Source organism: Pararge aegeria, chromosome 2, assembly GCF_905163445.1.
Source record: "Pararge aegeria chromosome 2, ilParAegt1.1, whole genome shotgun sequence".
Taxonomy (NCBI): domain Eukaryota; kingdom Metazoa; phylum Arthropoda; class Insecta; order Lepidoptera; family Nymphalidae; genus Pararge; species Pararge aegeria.
The window spans coordinates 6,496,228-6,516,484 of NC_053181.1; the positions used below are offsets into that span (position 1 = coordinate 6,496,228).

Below are 20,257 nucleotides of genomic sequence, written 5' to 3' on the forward strand. Positions count from 1 at the left end.
GTTTAGCCACCTCGTTTAGTTTAGCAGCTGACACATTTCGCCTCTTATGTTCTTAAAGTTTACCATAAAATGGGGAAAATTCGCAAAGTTTGTGAGCTAGCAACTTCCAGCGAGTGTGAAGTGAGACGTGGACAGGGCGTTCAAACAGTTTTTGGACACAATGCACTGTGTATGCAATAATGGCGGTATTCATTGTGAGGTATTTTTTAAGGAATTTCATAAAATGTGAAGTTGTTTTCATGTCTCCAAATTATGTAATTATGTTCTAGATAAATGACAAAGGCTAACCTTTAGGAAATATACAAGGAAAGATGCACGAATTATGTAGTTTTAAAAGAATTTTGAATTGAATTAAAAACAATATATCAAATCGACATAGGCATGAAATTGGAGTGTAATCTAAATTAATATTTGAAAATTTAGTAAAAATAAAAGCTTGAATCAAAGTTCAATTTATATTGAAAAATACGTTTTCAAAATTTCACACAAAAAATTTACGCACTTCTGAAATTAAAAGGCATACGTCTGCTAATTATTTTCAACCAAGTTTTACGCTTCAGTAATTGTTTACACGCATCCAAACAACAATAACTAATTTGAAATCGAGGAAATTCCTAAGCTTCTATTGGCAGCATCAGAAATAGACGTAGCATACGCATAAGTACTAGGAATACATCACAAATAAGTGTATTAGTGGTAGTTATCGAATCGGATGGAAGTGGGTCAACTGGTATGACGGCAGCGATAAACGAGTCCTCGCCCGTTCATTATCAATTTGTGCAATACGCGTTAGCCGTTTCAACTCTCAATTGGTGCGTGCACGATTAAATTTACCTAGCTTATTTATGCTGTAAGCAGTCATGTTAACTACTGACACACTTTCTAGCTGCATTTAATTTCCTCACCGTAATAAAGTATCACATACTTTATATAGATACTAATTTTAAAGCCATTACAGCTACTACTGCGTATTTTTTGAGAATCATTCGGTATCTTTAGCATAATTCTTTGTGTTTAGGCATCAGTGGGTCCTTTTGGTTGGCTGTAAAAAAAAACAACGTCATAACACATAAAATAAACTCAAGTCTATTACTTATGAGTACATTATACAAATGCAGTTGCATTCTGTTGCCGTGGAACCAAGGCCGTGATGCAACGTAGTTGTCAGGTGAATTGTAGTGCTATGTTGAATGCATCGCATGATTGCATAACGATACGCTCAGTCATGAGCTACAAGCATAAAGTTGGCATTTGCAATTGAACTTGGAAATATTTGCCAAGAAAGCGTCGGTTGCACAATTAAAAAGTTAACATTGCACTGAAACATTGACCTCTGCAATTTCTACGTGACCCGGTCACTCTCAGGCGTCAGTCCCTCGGTCCCAATAGGGAAATGGGTTATTATTGCGAGTAACTAACATTCATTCCCCTTCACAACAGCGTCGGCGTCGCCGTGGGAAAGTCTCGAGTACTTGTGTTGTGGACGAGCGGTAATCACGTGCCGCAGCACATGGGGCGCCGCGCACCTAGCGACCGCCGTCGGGTTGCTTCAGTTATGTAAAATGAGTGCGGTGCTATGACGAACGGCGATAGAACTCTATAAATAGCGGTCGATCCGTCCTTGAGCCGGCGCGAGTGCTCAGAACTAGGTCAGACCGAACTGCCTCATGGCGTTGCCCTTCCCCTCATGCCTCACCGTCCCTCTGTCCTCACGTCAACACCGATTGGCCACAATAGAAATCGAATTGCCGCATTCCTTACTTCCTTATTTATTTTCCGCCTTTCTAGTTTCAAACATTTATTAAACTAGTCATAGACTGAACCCTCTTTTGTGAGCAGGTAGCAATTGTATAAAATTTCACTTATTACTATTACCTGCCAGATGTGCATTCGCACTGTATCGTTTATTTGAATAGAAACTCTGGAACATGCTTTTAAAATAAATGTTTATATATAATGATAAAAATAAGTAGGGGTTGCAGTGTACATAATTTTGTTACCTGGGTGTATTGATAAAGGATCTGGTTGGCGTTGTCGGGCAGGTAGAGAGCCGGATTACAATCGTCCCTCGCCTCAATCTGGCCATTTTTTCCCATATGTTCATGTTAGCGTCCACATTGTTGTATGTACCTACATTCGTCGCCCTGCACTGCTTTGTTCGAGATTTGTTGATATAAAAGAATTCAGTTGATTTTACTGAATTCTTTTATATTAGACATTATTTTCTAGTCTTAATTTATATTGTTAGTACCCTTTTACTAGTATCGTCTATTCAAGAATCAACTTTAATTTGCAAAAAAATAAGATCAGGAACTACTCTGACAAGTTAGGAGACGATACGAGAGACATGGAATCTTGACGATTTTTGAGACGAATTAATCTCTTTGCTTCACCCAAAACAGATGTTTCTACTAGTTTTCTCATATTTGATCTGAAAGTACTAAAGTAATTAATGTACTTTTGATCATTTAATGAAGTGACGCACACATGTATGACGGAACCTACTTATATTTAGGTCGAGTAAGATATGTAATATTTTATGATACTCGCCATTCATTCTTAGATTTAATGGCTCCTTAAATGTAAATGCATATTATCATATATGTATTTTCAGCTATTTACCAAGAAACATTTAGAACACGTTCTGACGCAAATACAGCTGCATTGAATTCCATTCAAAAGTTATGGATTGTAATTCCATAATTTTCCGCTCACCAAAAGGTCTATTTACACTGTACTGTTTGTTTATTACTCTTTGTTAGCCGTTTCAAGATCTGGAACTCTGGAATTCATGATTGCATTTATAGATTTGAGGAATCTTACTTATTAAATACTTATTACCATGAAATCACATGTAAAATACTTCGTCTTTGTTACTATTTAACTTTGTTCTGTTACAGTACACAAGTGTCTCAAACAGTATATTTATTTCGTTAGATGCGTTAAATTTAAAACAACAATTATATTTATTTAGAGTTATATTTACTGTAATCGTCATCCAAATGAACGTTTCGTTATCATTAAAGAGTGGATGAGTCCTCCAGTGTCCGTGGTATTGTTGATATCGGACAAAAACCACGTTGTTTATATACTATTATATTCTTTTAAATTTCACCGCCGCGCCGTATTCAGTATGTTTCATCATCAACATATCAACTCATTAGATGCCCACTACAGAGGTCGCGTCTCTTCCCACAGTTAGAAGGGCTTAAGCCGTTGTCCACCACGATGGCCCAGTGCGGATTGATGGCTCACGCCTTTGAGAATATTATGGAGAATTCTCAAGCTGTTTTCCTCCACCGTTGAAGCAAGTGATATTTTATTTGCTTAAAATTTAGTAAAGTGCATGGTGCATTGATGTTCGAATACCAGATTCGAACACCATCCCCGAAAGCGAAGCCGAAGTCCTAACCAATAGGCTTTCACCGTTCATGCAGCATGTTTGACAATGTATTAATTGCATTCAATGTCTTTTATGTAACCAAATCTGTTATTCGATATCATAATGGCGTTGGAAGATGGAAGAACAACAAAGTTATCGAATAATTATAACGAGCCTGCGATGAAGTAAACATTTGTTGGGCTTCTTATAAAGGGAATGAGGTGTTCGAACTGGTTTGTTATATTTGAATGTTGCGTGACAGCGGGTAATCATGATGGCTCACATTTTTGAACAATAAATGCGAGTAACGCTGGCTGTTCGATGTATGTCGATTGCCTACCATAGCCGCAGCCGGTGAAAGCTTTCTTCGGTTCGCCGCAACTTCGTGTGTGTGTAATCGTCATTAAATTTTAGTGTTCGGCATCGGGTTAAACACCGGACGCCACCTGTCTCGCTCCTTTGTTTCGGCTTTGCAAATGTCAGCAAAGGTCATCTAAATAAAGGCGTTATACCTACGCGCCCGATTCGGGTTGCGATCGCTGTCTAGACGTTGCGTTGCATCGTCCGATCGATTGCACGAACGAACTTCAGACGGTCATCGACCCCGCGGGCGCATCGGTGACGTTACGCTCCGGTGATGCGCTCTTCAATAACCTTACGGATGTTATGGACGAGTCAGCTCCAACTCGTGCCACTTGTTTTAAGCTCCATCAGCTTTTTGTCCGCATTCCTCCGCATCTCTTCTTGACTTACTGATATCTCAGTACTATATTCGTCAGTACGGTTCGGAGCCATTTTACATGAAACATTTTGATATATTTTATTGTTCACATCTGGCTTTGTTAAGTGAATTCATGCGGATAGGTGCAGCCAGCGGTTGCAATCCGGGGTTTATTACATCCATTGAATCAGAATGAAAGAGACGTAATGCAATGTGCTTGGAGTTTTTATAAAACCCCGACCGGTTTGTTTTCGTGAGGCTACGTCGATATATTATAAAAAAGTTGCGTCGGATGCGTGCTCTAAAGACATTTCTAAACATCTTTGGTACCTACTACCTATTTACAAAAAAAAGGTCGTTGAGAAGTTCTTGGAGCCGGTTATATTTAGATATTTAGTCAATGCGGCGTATTTATGAGGGTCTTTGCACTTTTTGGTAGTTTTACGATCATTGCTCCTATCTGCTCTAATGTGTCTACCGACCTTGAGGGACGTCTAGATGTTACTTTTGTTCTTGTCACAATATTTGAAAACAACAATCGAATGGGTCATTGTTAGCCTTCTGCTGCCGTTAATATTGTTTACCTTTCACGCTTTTACGCAAGACAGATTTATTGTCTTGTTTGGTTCGATTCTTATTTAGGTATATTTGTTTTAATCTTTAACATAAATTTTGTAGCTCTATAACAAAGGCTCTTTTGTGTCATTTACATATCTGGACAACTTAAATACAACTTATGCAATGAACGCTAATTTGTTAGAACGAACGACAATAACAGGGTTTTTATTTACTGTATGGAATGTGTTCGAATCCGTAACAATAGTATCGTGTAACCATATTTATAGTTTGACATTGGGTGGTGGTAATTCCACACTAGGGCTACCAAGGCGCTCCAGATGGCCCTCTACGTGTCCCCTGGGTTCTCTCGGGCGGCAGACGCGCACCTTCGACTCGCGCTGATGTTCAAGGCCAGGAGACATTGGGGGGCCGCGGCGGTGCACTTCAGGCGTGCGAGGCTGGCTCCTCACCAAGATGCTACCTTTACTCGCTTAGAGCTCAGCTTTCACGCCGCACATCTGCTCGAAGCCAGAGGACTGAGGAAAGCAGCGAGAGACGCTTACGAGAGACTCCTAAAAGAGCCTCAGCTGTCCTCCATGCTGAAAGCTGACGTCTGTCGGCAGCTGGGTAAGCAAACTGTCATAATTTATTTCCTCTAGATAACCGCATCGATAAATTTATTCTTATCACTAACCTTAAGTGTCACTCAAAGTCACAATCTCAGTTGGAATGCTGTTAAATACATTTTTGGTAATATAAATAAGCATTACAAAAGCATTAGAGGGACTCCGATGAAGTAGCAATCAGACTAACAATTATTAGGCAATATTAAAGACCATATTCCAACAATAAAATATATGGGGTAGGTACCTTTAAATAAAATACCCGATAGCCTTGCTGAGCTCTTTTCCCACAAAGTAGTGGCTGTTAAGTCTATAGTAGTAAAACCTGTAGCATTTCCTCGTATGCCCGATTGGTTCTCATTTTCGCTTCCGTTGTCATTCTATGGGGATGTTGATTCGTTGTGTGATTCCACATAAAGTTTAGTACGGGCTATAACAAACAGGTTATACGAGTTATAAGAATGTATAACATGGAAGTTAGTGCAAATGGAAAATGAGTGGGTTCCAAACTAGTTCTCGGGTCTCAGGTAATTTCGCAAGGCGAATGTTCGGAAACGGACTTCCACTCGGTTTAGTTTGAAAATATCTCATTTGGACATTTTGTGTATTTGAAGTTATAGTTTCTTTGTGTATTATTTAAGATTATATGGGAAGTACCTACTTTTTATCGTGTTAGGATCTTTGGCTAGTTTCTGTCGCATTATTGATGTGTCGAAATGCGGATGTGTTAGAGAATGGTGAGAATTAAATGTTAGAACATACATTAGTATTAAATTCTCAATATTCTCCAACGTATTTACATATGCTTTTTCGTGTCTTCTTTTATAAAGTTTATATTTTAGTGTAGGTTTTTATACATTAAAGAACACGAGCCTTATGCACTATGGAATAGAATAGAATTACTTTATTTGGTACGGTAAGGTACATATTTTTGTATTACAATAACTATTTGTGACTTCGAAACACTCAACAAATTTAATAGTATGCAAAATTTTCAATATAGGATACTGAGTTTGCGGATGCGAAGTATGTTCACCATTTAACACAAAGCGCTTTCAATACTGCATTAGATCTCTGTCTATGATCCACATTTATGTAGAATAACCTAATCACGTATATGTATTGACTTTCCACGGCTGTGATTAGCGATAATGGAAAATGTGTACCTACGCTGTATTCATTGTTGGTTTTCTGCAAAAATTTTAGTCACTTTGTCCATGCATATATGCACTGCATAAAGATTATCTACAACTCATAATTTTGAGACACTTCAACATTATAAACTAGAGCTTGTTAATTCATGCTACACTGAATGCATCCGTACGTTAGCAGAATCTCTACCTCCCTCGGAAAATTATTATAATTTTTAAGTAGGTAATGGTGCCAATTCAAATGTACATAAATCTCTTTATCGCTATCCTTTTTCAAGGGATACAGTGTGAAAAGGAAAGCGCTATTTTGAGACCCGTCAATTTAGTTACTTTAGATAATGTCGGCGTAATATTCCAAGTAAACTGACTAACAAGAAGAAAGAGCTCTCACAGGAAAACTTCCGTTACAATGTCGTGTGAACTAGGCAGGATATTACGTACGATTTCTCCGATAGGATGGCTATATCACCGATGCGCGACACTCGGCGAGCCCGCAGGCCGCGCCCGAGCCGCGGTCTGGTGTCTCCAGAGAGCTGTGGTGGCCGAGCCGGAGTCGGGTGCGGGGCTATACCTCCTTGGAAGATGCTTTGCAGCGCAAGGGAAGGTTCACGACGCGTTCATTGCCTATAGGAATTCCGTCGAAAAGTCCGAAGGCAACGCCGACACGTGGTGCTCTATTGGGTTCGTGTTCATTAATAATATATTTAGCTCCCGTATTCTTTTTTATATTTATTTATTCCCCCATAAGTTAGCCTTTGACTGCAATCTAACCTGAGCGGCTACAATAGGTAAAAGACAAGGAATAAAACTTTTTCACCTGCCAAAGTAGGCAAGAGGGAAAAGGTTCAGTTTTCTCCCGCTTAATATAACTCGAATATTAGTTGGTTATTATTTTGCGTGCGCCCATGCTCGGAGATTGGGTAAAACTGTGGGAGAAAATAAGCAAGGTCTGGTGGTAAGTAATGATACAGTTTAAGATGGTAGCGGGCTAATCTGTAAGGCGTATGACAGTTTTATTAAACTTACCAGAACGCTAAATCGCTTCGTGGACACGTTTTTGCCGATAATTCCCATGTTTCCACTGCTGTTGATGGAACGGTGAACCTAGGACCTCTTAAAAGACCACAGCACTCGCCACTGCACCAGGGAGATCGTCAACCGTATCTTTTCTAACCTGTTCAATCTGCATACAAAATATGCGATGAGCGGGTCCCTGTACAACGGCGGTCCATTTGTATAAAGACTGGCTTCGCAACCTCAGAGAGAAGTTATAGAAAACGGCAGCTGTTCTTATTCTGATATGCGTATTTTTTTGTTCTTACTATGCCATACCTCGAGTGGATATCAAGGTGATATGTTTTTGTGCTTTCTTAAAAGCATCTTATTGAGATTTTCAATTTTTTTTACCAAAGACATAAATGATGTAATTTTTTTTGCATGTATACTGAAAGTCGGGTTGGTTCTTTATTATGTAAACGGGATTTCCTTATAATTTATGGGATTTCCTTTAATTGTATGGATATAATATGTATTATTTGAGTAATCACCTATATTATGTGATAATCCGTATTGCAGTAGCATGGTGGCCATAAGCTATAAATTCCTTTCTTTAAAAGAGAGCACGCCTTAGCACAGCAATGACAAATATGCAAGGCTTTTTTGATAATACTAGGAAAAAATACTAAGTTGATGGGGTAATTACAGCGTTCATACTAATGAAGAACTTTTGTCCCACGCGACTTTTTGTCCTTTGCGTATTAGAAGTCCAGGTGCGAAACTGTGAGTTGCGAGGCTGGCGTTTATCTACAAAAGGCCCAAATTCACTTTTAGAGAAATACCAAAATGTTGATTTGTCATTAGATAATATGAACAAAATAATTTACACACAATCATTGGCACTCACGTACACTTCTAAATGCGGTGTCATTTGATTACATTAGCGTTACCTAGGGTTGTCTTTTGGGTTTTTTTGGGTGGATTTTTGGCCTTTTTAACCTACCCTCTTAGGTATTAAATGACAGTTTTAAATGAGATGGTGATAACGAAAAATAAACTTAAAACCTCTTAGACCAGGGCGCGTTTTGAACCCTCGTAGCTTTAGTTTTAAATTGACGAATTTAGTTATCGCCATCAACTCACTTCCATGTCATATTTTACATGTAATGTACGCATCAAAGTATAATATGCCTATGTGAATAAAGAAATATTTGACTTTGACTTTGACTACAGAAATCTGAGGAGGGTGATGAGTAACTTTCTGTTTTACACGTACAGAGTGCTGTACCAACAACAAAACCAACCAATGGATGCGTTACAAGCATACATTTGCGCGGTGCAGCTGGATAAGGGTCACTCCGCGGCGTGGACCAACCTAGGAAGTCTGTATGAGAGCTGTTCAATGGCGAGGGACGCTTTCGCGTGTTACAATAACGGGGGAGCGCGCGCTACGCTCGCGAATGCACCGCTGCGGCAGCGACTGGCATTTCTGCGGGCACATTTAGCCCACGCACCCATGCCTTCCGTCACCGGCAAGTGAGTATACCTGACACTTTTTTTTTTTGCATTTTTTATTTTTTATTTTCTTTTTTAATCTGTTCTTTACGTACTTTAGGATAATTCCAGGACTTAAAAAGCATTTTCAAAATAGAATTTCTGGTACATTGAAGCCATTTTCAATATAACTAATATTTTTTTTGAACACATTGGTTTAGGAACGATATAACGAACCGCTCCTTATCATGTGTCTTGCACGTCTTAGAAAATACAGTGAGATCGAACACGATCGGTCAATCAACCCAGTCAACGCTACAAGGATTACTGCTAACTAACTGGATCATGACGCGTCGAAAATAGATAAAACATAACACAAATTTTTCCTACGTTTTACTTATTCTATTTCTTTAAGTTAATTATGTTGGGGAATGTACTTAATAGACAATAGAACGGGACAGATCTTCAATCCTGTAGTTAGGTCCTCTAAGGGAAACATACTTTCTACCATTTTCTACTAATCGGGGACTTGGATCCAGATCCACTAAGATCCAGGCGGAAATAAAGAGATAATATTTATTTGCGTTTCGTATCTTACCTATTCTTGTACAATAACTATTGCAGGCTGATTCGATATTTACCTAGTAGGTATGAATTGGTAGTACCATTGTTTATTTTTTATTGTTTACGTACGCTTGAGCATGCGGTCAGTTGTATCCATGTCCCTACATGCGGTGACATCACAATATTCTATGCATTCTTATCGCAATTAGCACACACTTTACGATGATAAAAAATATGTTTGATCATTTCATTTATGTTTGTGGTGGTCAGAAATTAAAATATTTTCGCCTTTGAAAAAATCTGACGAATATTTTAAGACTAAACCTGTCATCACCATCGTCATCATAACAACACTTACTGACTCACTACGGGGTCTTCTTCTGTAATGAGAAAGGTTTAGGCCGTAGTCCACTATGTGGATATGTGGATTGGTGGACTTCACAAGCCTTTGAGAACATTACGGATTACTCTCAGGCATGCAGGTTTGCTCACGATGTTTTCGTTCACCGTTAAAGCAAGCGGTATTTAATGGCTTTGCTTGCCTTAATTGCTTCAAACGCATTTAACCTTGTATTTTAGAGGTGCGTACGTACTTGGTCCCCCGAAACAGAATCCGAAATCCTAACCACTAGGCTATCACCGCTTGTATTCTACCAATCATCACCACCTCCATTGCTGGACATAGTTTTAAACCGGGTCCTGAAGATAGTAGAAAAAAAAAAACATACAATATGGTGTACCTAATTCCTCCGGTTTATTTCACAATTCGAATGTGCTTAATTCGTATTTAACAATGATAAACTCAAGTTTTTAGCGCGTGACTTCTTTAAATATCGTGGCAAAAATTCACGTCCAATCTGTGTTCCGTCGCTGCGTGGAAAAAAGCACTTTTTACTAACTAGGACTAAAAAGGAAAAACTTTGGCATTGTAGATAAATAAATACTACGACAATACACACATCGCCATCCAGCCCCAAAGTAAGCGTAGCGTGTGTTATGGGTACAAAGATGACTGATGTATAATTTTATGATTAATATACATAAATACAGATAAACACCCAGACACTGAAAAACATTCGTGTTCATCACACAACCATTTTCCGGTTGTGGGAATCGAACCCACGGCCTTCGACTCAGAAAGCAGGGTCGCTGCCCACTGCGCCAATCGACCGCCAAATAATATTAGAAAGCATCTAGTTACGAAGGTAAAAGTGCCTATCCAGGGGTTTATTAGTTGAGCTACACTCAAAAGCGAACTCGGCCAAGTACTCAAATGTATAATATGAAAGCTGCACTTGTTACTTGTGATTCTACATTCCATAGTACTATCAAACAGCTATGTTACTTGTAAGTATTTACCTACCAGAGTGCGACCTCGTTATAATAAATCGTAAGGGAACATGTAAAAATTCATTATATCTAGGATTGTTGTATTTAGGTTAGGTTGTTCTAAAATTTGTTATTAAGAGGTAAAAAATATCTTTATTCAGCTCAACATTGTTTTTCTTAGTTGAGAAGCTTTTGGGTTGGCAGAGTTCGTTAAAAAAATTTAACTATGAAAATAAGTGTAAATAGAGGTATATACATATTATTGATTGCTGAAAATTCGTTATATAAAGAGGTTGTTCGCAAAAAATGTTCGTAATGTGAAGGCACAGAATAAAGAACAAACAGAAACCGTGTACACTGCTATTATTTAAGCATCCAAAACCACTCCACTAAAGTAGTTTTTCTATTACATACGGTTAGTCACAACATTCTATTTAGCAGTTGACAGTCATTAATTAATAATAATAATAATAATTTTATTTCGAGCATCTCAATTTGTCAATATTACAACTTACTTTCTATGTTATTACTAAAAACTAATTAACCTCTAATGTCCTAAATGTTAAAACCAAAAAACGGCAAAATGTGGAAAATAGGAAAAAGTTTGCGACCTAGCAACATTCCGGAGGTGTGAAATGCGACGAGCGCTGGTCGTTTTCACTGTTTTTGGACACAATGCACTGCATGCTATAATGCATGCTATAATACAGGCAGTGGTGTGCACGGTTTCTTACCAGGATATGCATTGCTGCAGGAAAATTGAAAAAATCCTCCACTTATACGAGTTATATATAAAAAATTGTTATATATCAATTTTTTGCATGCAGGGATAATGCAATGCTGAATGAGGGTTCCATATGTTCTTAATTCTGCGTGTAAAGGTATATTTTACATTCGCTATGGCTAATTTAAGGGGATTTCGAAGAATTTTTGAAATCAAGGAAGTTGTTATATTGGGGTCTGTTGCATTAAGGTTGCAATGTTTTTTCTTGTTTATAATGTTGTAGGATGTTTCATTGTTTGGTGGTATTGATAACGTCTAAAATTTTCCAAACTCGAGACAAACCGTCGCAAGCAACATCGCAAGCGTTGGGTCGCTCGTGTATATTTATGTCCATATAGTATAGGTACGTGCAACCCGTCGCTTCGATCGGTCTGTTGTGAGTTGCAAAGGATAATCCGCATATGCCCGGCCCTTTCTAAGCACAACGCGAAGAACGTAAGCATTTTTGTAAGGAAACACTGCGATATGTATTTTTTTTCTCATTACAAGTTCACTGCGATCTCATCTTATTGTGAGTGATGGTGCAGTCTAACGTGGTAGCGGTCTAACCTGTTGGAAGTATGACAGTTATATTAATCCTTTACCGCTATGGTATCGTATGTGAACGCTAAATCGCTTAGCGGCACTACACTCGTAAGACTACAGCTTAATACAGTGGGAAAAAATAAACCTAGTACAAAAATACAAAATTACAACTAAGTACTGTTAACTCTTATAAATGGTTTCGCGATTAGAGAAATTCAACCGAATGAAGGACGAAATGAATGAATGAATGAATTGTACACAACATAAAAATACAGGAAAACTTTAAAATAAAAAAGTTCACACAATGTATACAATTTGGGGGCGGTCGCTCATACATGTAGGTACATTGGCATATAAATATTTCGGCATGCATTTTAGACATCTCCCGCACCCCAAATGCGTTTCCAACCGTTCAATGGAAATCGTTTTCCGTTCCATTCAATGTAACCGCGGCATACTTTTCTGCAATTACCCGCACCGTGATTGCATTGCTGTCAACCGATGAATATGCACCCTTATGTGAAAACGAGTCGGATATTTTAGGTGCTGCCCAAATTCTATGTAACCTAAAATATTATCCATATTATATTAATATCATAAATGGGAAAGTATGTTTGTTAGTTTGCCCTTACGCAACCAATCGACTTGATTTTTTGCTTAGAGCTAAGTAGTTGAAAAGACGGAGATATAGGCCACTTTTTATCCCAGGAATACAAACGGTTCCCACGGGATTCGTAAAAAAACTGTACTGATTATATAATAGAAACATGGAATGATATTGTCCATCTCCATAATGCAATAACTTCTTAGTATAGACTTCATAGTAAAAGTTGTGAATACGGTTGTCAAACCGAGAATTAAAATAATCTTTAGCTGACTGAAAAAATACATATTGTAATATCCCTCTATAGGCCTATAACAGTGCAAATAAAGGGATAAAGGTTTAGGCCTATAATCACCACCCTGGGCAGATGGGTTGCGCAGTAAGTAGATGGTAGTAGTACCACAGAGGACGTTGCTGCCCGTCTTCCGTTATATTCGCTTAGTCGTAGGACACCATACGAAAGAGGTGTGCTGTTACAACGGTATCCTGATCTGCCCGCACCACTCGGCAATTTGTAATATAAGATTTATTTCGTTTTCTAGAACTTCTAACGAAATGCAGTTTCTAGTGAACTGAATATTAATATTTATTGAATTAAATATAAATCATGCTATGATATTCATTATATTACTATACTAGTAGAGCATTCCATAATATGGTAGGTATGTATCACAATAGTTTAAACATTCGATGTATCCTTCATCACACTGGCGCGGCGTCACGTTGAAAGTATCTTTAATGTACCTACACTGCCTAATTAAATATTCATATGAATTATACTTTTAAATATCAATGCAAGTCTTTGAGTTGTCATGCTTTTGCTTGTGTATAAACATATTATAGGAAGACAATGAATAAAATGTCGGGTATTTCACCAACTACCACACCAGAGTTAAGAAAAGAAGATCCATATTTTGAGTTTTTTTGTACAATATCGATCCGAAATAAATTATGTTGTTTATTTAGTTTTTCTTAAAATAGTAATAACTAACTACTGAAATTCGAGTAAAACTAATATTTTAGTATATCAGCGTGTTTCAAACATATATTATATATATAGGTACTTATACTTCAAAATGAAGTTGAATTGATAATTTCTAAGTCGTAAAAATACTGTACGTTTTGTATATCAACCCACCTACACTCAATACATTTTTGGATTGTCTACTTCAGAAATACACTTGATTTCCAAAATAAAAAAATAAAAATCTACTAGTCAAAATGTTCTAGCCCCATTGTTACCAACCTTGGATGCAATGTTGCGTTCAATGCAATAATCCCAACCCTTCTCATGGATTGACCCTCTTTCTGAATGGATAAATGGGAATTTTAGCTTAGGGTTTATACTATAAGAGTGTTTGCCCTGCGTCGTTCATATACGATATAGGTGCAATAAACGCTTTAAATTCCATGTAAAAAAATAATTGAATAACTACTGCCAAGAATAGTTTTAAAAGTAGAGTAGTCTATAATTTGTATGGGAGGGTATTTTGTCTTAACACCGGTGCAGTATAGAATACTCGAAACAACTATTAAATGCTTTGGTATTTTGGTCAGCTGCGAAAATGGCGTTTAATCAAATAAACATAGAAATAAGATTGACTCAGTATGCATAATCGCTATGATGCCCACAATGTTGCTGAATATAACACAACCACAAGTTTTCTAATACAAAATACAATTTACGCTAACGTAATATAACAATTCGCAGACGACGTCCGCTGCCATCTATCGAGGAAGCGTGGAACTTGCCTATTTCGGCAGAGATGTCGTCCCGCGCGCCCAAAGCCGCGCCCCCTCCCTATCCGGGCGCTGGAGGGGCGGGGAGTGCGGGCGCGGCGACCATCAAGCGTGAAGAGCCAACACCCCTGACCCAGCAGCAATTGCAGACCTTGCAATACTTGCAGAGGAACTCGCACAACCTATCGCCGCAGCAACAAGTACAATGACATTAAAATATTTGTTCTGCTATAAAGATCTGAAGAAAGACTATAAAATATTAAGTTAGAAACTCACGACTGAACCAGATTGCTCTATTTAATTTAATTTAATTAATATCTGCTCTGGTAAAAACTTTATAACGCTCTAAACAGTGCCAATTCCGTTGTACGCGAAATTTTAAAATTTGTGCTACTCTTTGAGGAACATTGTGAAAAGGTCGGCATTACTTTTACATCTGTCCATTTCGTTCAGTATAAAGATATGTGTACAACCGAATTGGTACATATTATTATAAAGTATTAGGTTAAACTATTGTGACTGATTTTTGCTAAAACCCATATAGGGGACCCATATCATTTGTACGCATAAACAACAATTTACCAAAGATTGTAAGGTAAGGACACACTGACTGTTCTTGTATCGGCTGAGACATTACAATATTTCGATTAAAATAAACTTCACCACCTTTGAAAGTCATATAAGAAAATTCTCTGTGTAACCCAAAATTAGGTGTGTTTATTGATAAAATGTTTAAATATAATATGTCAAAACGATATTAAATGGATGATAAATTGGTTTACGTACAATAACTTTGTTTTTATTGAGTACTTACATTTTTTGTTTTCATGATTTGTATACTGAAATTCCTTTTTCGAGACTATTTTCGGACTATATATTCGTTTCGGCTGAAACTGATGGATTCCATACTACGACCATAGTCAACATTTGAAAATTTCAAATGAAATCTTTATACTTGTCACGAAATTAGGTATTCTTATTGATATAATGAGAAATTGAATACAAATACATACGTTAAATTGATAATAAATTGGTTTACTTTCATCGCTCATTGTTCGATGTTTCCGTTTTTATTTAATTACCTTCTCATTTAGAAAAATAACAAAAGGTATGAAGATTTTGGCCAAAGAATCAAACTTATAACACTTAATAGAATGGAATATGGATTTTTGTTGTAACTATTATTAAACGTTTCAGGCATTGATGCAGCAGCTGTTATCCCAGTATCGTCTATCACAGGCAGCGCGAGTGCGTGCGGTTTGTATTTATACCCACCCCCCTCATAAATCCTTATTCTAACGGCGGCAGGTTCTAGGATTTACTACCCCAATTTACATTATAAGCAAACCTTTTAGTGCATCTCCTCGCTTTCTATATACTTGTTCACAACATAAAACATCTTTTTTTGTTTTCTATAATACGTGTCATTAAAGAATTAATCTATAAAAGGCCGATGTCGTGCTATCTCTTTCACGCAATATACGGGCGTGCGAATATTGAGCGAATGGGTTCTATTCTTTAACGGCGCGGGTTTTATCGTGTCTTACTGAGTTAAGTTGACAAGACTAGAAGTGCTATATTTTATGTTATTAAAAAACTAAATGTTTTTTAATTTTTTTTTATCCAACCCCAAAACTGCATGTGTGTAGTGACAGCGTTTGCGATATTGGGTACTAATTTATTTGTTTGTTTCTGTGTAGGTAGCAAAAAGCGAAGGAAATACAAGTGGCGATAGTGCCGAATCGCTTGCAGAAGATTTGTTAAAGAAGTTCTCGGACACGCAGACCGATATAAAGAAAGAGCCAATCATGAGTGAGTATTTTGCCTTTCTGTCTTAAACATTTACGTCGCAGGTTTTTCGTGGTAATTCACTATCTGCCGTATTATGTGACTTTTCTGACAGGTTGACTTTTCTGTCCGTTCCGTTTTTCACAATTGTGGTTATGCACTGGTATTGTGAATTTTATTTCGAAATGACAGGTGGCCAGTTCGGTTTTCCTGTCTTGGTTCGACTATTTCATCTTCATTTATTTATCACTATTAGCAATTGTAAGAAAACTCACATACAATTATAGCGGGATAAATTCAAATTCAAAATTAAATTTATTTGAAATAGGCCCAGTTTATAAGCGCTTTTGAAACGACAAGTCAGTCTTTGTAGTGACTCTACCATCGGTTCGGAAGGCAGATTCCAACGAGAAGAGCCGGCAAGAAACTCAGCAGATTGCTCTTTTTCAACATCATTTTATAGTTTACAATTAAACATTTACATTTTATAGTTTATAAATTAAAAAAATAATAAATTTTCCATCTTGTGAGAGATGAGAGCGGAGCCTGCTTCCAAGCAGCCTTGTTAAAATCATATACAACATAGATAATCAATACAACACAGGTTTGCATTGTTAGAGTACTAGTACTTTTAAGACATATAAACACTGTGTGGTTTGAGATGAGGTGAGTGACCTAGTTGTCGTTAATTGTTTTACTCTTAGTAAAAAAAATCCAATAAAAAAAAAAAAGAATAATAGTAGTAGTTAAGTTAAAATTTTGGAATATAGTAATTGCGGGTAGTTTACTAAGCATTATGTCAACCAATGTAAGTCCACTGATGGCCAAGGGTATTCTGTAAGGAGGATCAATTACCACAGTTTTGTGTCAGCCAGTCCAGTGGTTCGATTTGATTCGTTTGATGTCATCTGTCCAGTTGTCGGGATTCTACAACGCTGTGTTTATCGGTGCTAGTTTTCTGGCATATAGCTAGTATCGCATCAGCCAGGTATATAGTTTGATATTAAACAGGTTTTTCCAAATGAATCATACAATTATCCACTGGATGGGTACATTATAAGTATAATGAGTATAACTTATTCATTCATAACATGTCGGCGTGTCCCCATTCGCACAATAGTATATGCGCAAATCATTTGTATGCAATGAATATGTTGCGCTATAACGTGACGCTCGAAGATTGTTCGTCGAATCGTTCGTCTTAATTTTGGCTTGCTTTATTTCATGATCGACAAATTCAAACTTTATTCGGGTTAATTTAGTTCAGTTATCGGCACAATGAATTATTAGGTTGATATTAAGAGTTCCGAAACTCATCATGGTAACGTTTACATGAATTATATACACGCTTTGACCCAATCGAATATAATCGAATTATAATATGAATAAAGTTTCATGTCAAACGCAATACAATACTTTTAATATTTATTTAAGAAATTCTTTTTGATCAATATCATTTTACAGAACCGTATATGCAAACAAAATACACAAGAGGTAAAATCTAAGATAACATTTACTCAAAGGCTAAAGCACCTATTAAAATACACAATGTATATTTTAATCTTTTGGCAATGTATTAAAATGTTATGTCATAATACAAAGCCAAAAGTCGTCAAAATTAAAGCAATCTAAACCAACCATTGCATACGAAATTAACAATTGAAAAAAAAGGGATTTTGTAAAACTGCAGAACTGGATATAGGAATTGCTTTGTAGCGATAATTTCGCCAAATTATACCTTCCGCATTACCTGCTCTATGGTTATTACATTTTTATTCTTTTTGTTTGTGATGTACAATAAAATAAGTGTAGTCGTTCATTTATTTATTCATTAGATATATCTTGCCCTAATTCTGCAACCAGTCCTTTTTTCTAGTCAGTATACAGCAAATGTCGTGTTTGCGACTCGGTTTGGTCTTGATTTGAGCTTTCATCACGGGCTTTTTTATTTTCGAACTTTACATTCACTCTATATGTTCTATGTGTGGGATAAAAAAATAAATGTCGTTAAGTATATTTTTTTTAACAGTTCCTGTTTGGCAAATCTTATCACAATCATAATTAATTATTATTCCGCCGGATGGTAAAAAACTTGTTTAAAAAGAAATTAAAGATTACATTAAATACTTAATGAAAAAATATAATGTCACTTGGCTTATGTCAATGAACTCGATCATCAAATTGCAAAGAGTTGATCAGTTTTAATTTCGTACTATTTTATGTAAATGCGCATGCAGTGCGCAAATAATTAGGAAATAATAATGAAAAGTAAGTTTTGAATAACTTAATGACTACTAATATAAACGCATTTGTTTTTTATCCTTCTTTTGCGAAGTAATAAAGCAACGTAAGTAAACGTAAAGTAGCGTGGTCGTAAGCTAAGTCTTAGCATTACCATATAAAATCAATGGTCGTGAGGTCTAGTGAGTCAACTCTGAAGCCTGCAGCTCTGTTTTGCTCGCCCGCTGGTGCTCAAAATGATTACTGATTTAAGAAATTATTTACATGAATACTCTAAACTACTATAAAAAAAAAGAAATTAAAGATTACATTAAATACTTAATGAAAAAATATAATGTCACTTGGCTTATGTCAATGAACTCGATCATCAAATTGCAAAGAGTTGATCAGTTTTAATTTCGTACTATTTTATGTAAATGCGCATGCAGTGCGCAAATAATTAGGAAATAATAATGAAAAGTAAGTTTTGAATAACTTAATGACTACTAATATAAACGCATTTGTTTTTTATCCTTCTTTTGCGAAGTAATAAAGCAACGTAAGTAAACGTAAAGTAGCGTGGTCGTAAGCTAAGTCTTAGCATTACCATATAAAATCAATGGTCGTGAGGTCTAGTGAGTCAACTCTGAAGCCTGCAGCTCTGTTTTGCTCGCCCGCTGGTGCTCAAAATGATTACTGATTTAAGAAATTATTTACATGAATACTCTAAACTACTATATTATACTTATGTTATGGCTCAGTGAGCTTACAGATAGTTAAATATGGCATGATCATACAACAACCGAGCATGGTTGTTGTATGAAAGAAGTACGAAAACAAAAAAGGCATTTTGTGTTCATTATATTGTTAAGATAAGGATTGTATAATAAAATTGCGTCTAATAAAGCTCGAAAATCTCGTAAGTCAATTTCAATTTTATCAACAGATTTTCAAAAAAAGGATGTTATATATTCCATATGTATTTTTTTATTATTTAAGCTCATCACATACTACTACCATATCCGTGACATCTGAATTGATTTCATTACATCTGTTTTTAAAGAGAGTTACCTGTTACGATCTCGTTAGTTCAGATTTAAACTTGATGAAGCTCTGATAGACTTTTTTTCACTAACAACACAATGTTAAAAGCAGCTCCATCGCAGTCGCATTTGTTTTGCTTTATTAATTTTAAACTTTATCTACTATTTAAAACAACTTGAGAGAAAACAGTCATAACAAACGAGCAAAATAGCTTTATTTTTCGTAAATAAGTGTGAAAAACACTGTTTTGGTATTATAATGAGTGTACCAAGGACTCCAAGAAGTACACGTGGCTGCAGCGGGTATGTAGGTTGTTTTTGTAGCACAGATAAATATTAATATCTTGAAATAGGTTTCGCCGGCAGTTACAGTGAAATCTTTTGTATATTTTATAAAAGTGGATAAAATTGATTTGATGAATTTTGAAATGGTCTTATGTTTAAAATATTAAGCATGATATTATTTGTGTATGTTTTTCTTAGAAATAAGTTTACTTTATTAGTTATTGTTTGTCATCAGAAAGCCCACAAAAGTGCAGCAACGAGGTCGTGCTGGGCGGTCGGCAGCCCGTCGTCAAGCTGGAGCCGCTCAAGACCGACCCGCTCAAGCCGGTCGCCTTCCACATCGGCATGACCGCAAAGCAGATACTCGACGCTTGCAAGTGAGTATTACTGCTGCAGTCCGAAGCCTAAATATCCTTAGCATGACATGATCGTAAATGTAACGTGCCGTCA

At 36.7% G+C, this 20,257-nt stretch overlaps 1 protein-coding gene across 3 annotated transcripts in view; it reads left to right on the top strand.

Annotated features, from left to right (window-relative positions):
- The window catches only part of LOC120633609 (lysine-specific demethylase 6A), a 43,462-nt gene that overhangs the window by 18,685 nt on the left and 4,520 nt on the right, over positions 1-20,257 (top strand). For 2 of the 3 annotated variants that reach the window (XM_039903848.1, XM_039903866.1), the window contains 7 exons: positions 4,981-5,288; positions 6,891-7,116; positions 8,710-8,967; positions 14,443-14,671; positions 15,669-15,728; positions 16,172-16,283; positions 20,043-20,184. In XM_039903848.1, coding sequence (XP_039759782.1) covers positions 4,981-5,288; positions 6,891-7,116; positions 8,710-8,967; positions 14,443-14,671; positions 15,669-15,728; positions 16,172-16,283; positions 20,043-20,184 — 1,335 coding nt within the window. The remainder of the gene's footprint in view (positions 1-4,980; positions 5,289-6,890; positions 7,117-8,709; positions 8,968-14,442; positions 14,672-15,668; positions 15,729-16,171; positions 16,284-20,042; positions 20,185-20,257) is intronic. The other variant, XM_039903857.1, reaches the window with a different exon arrangement.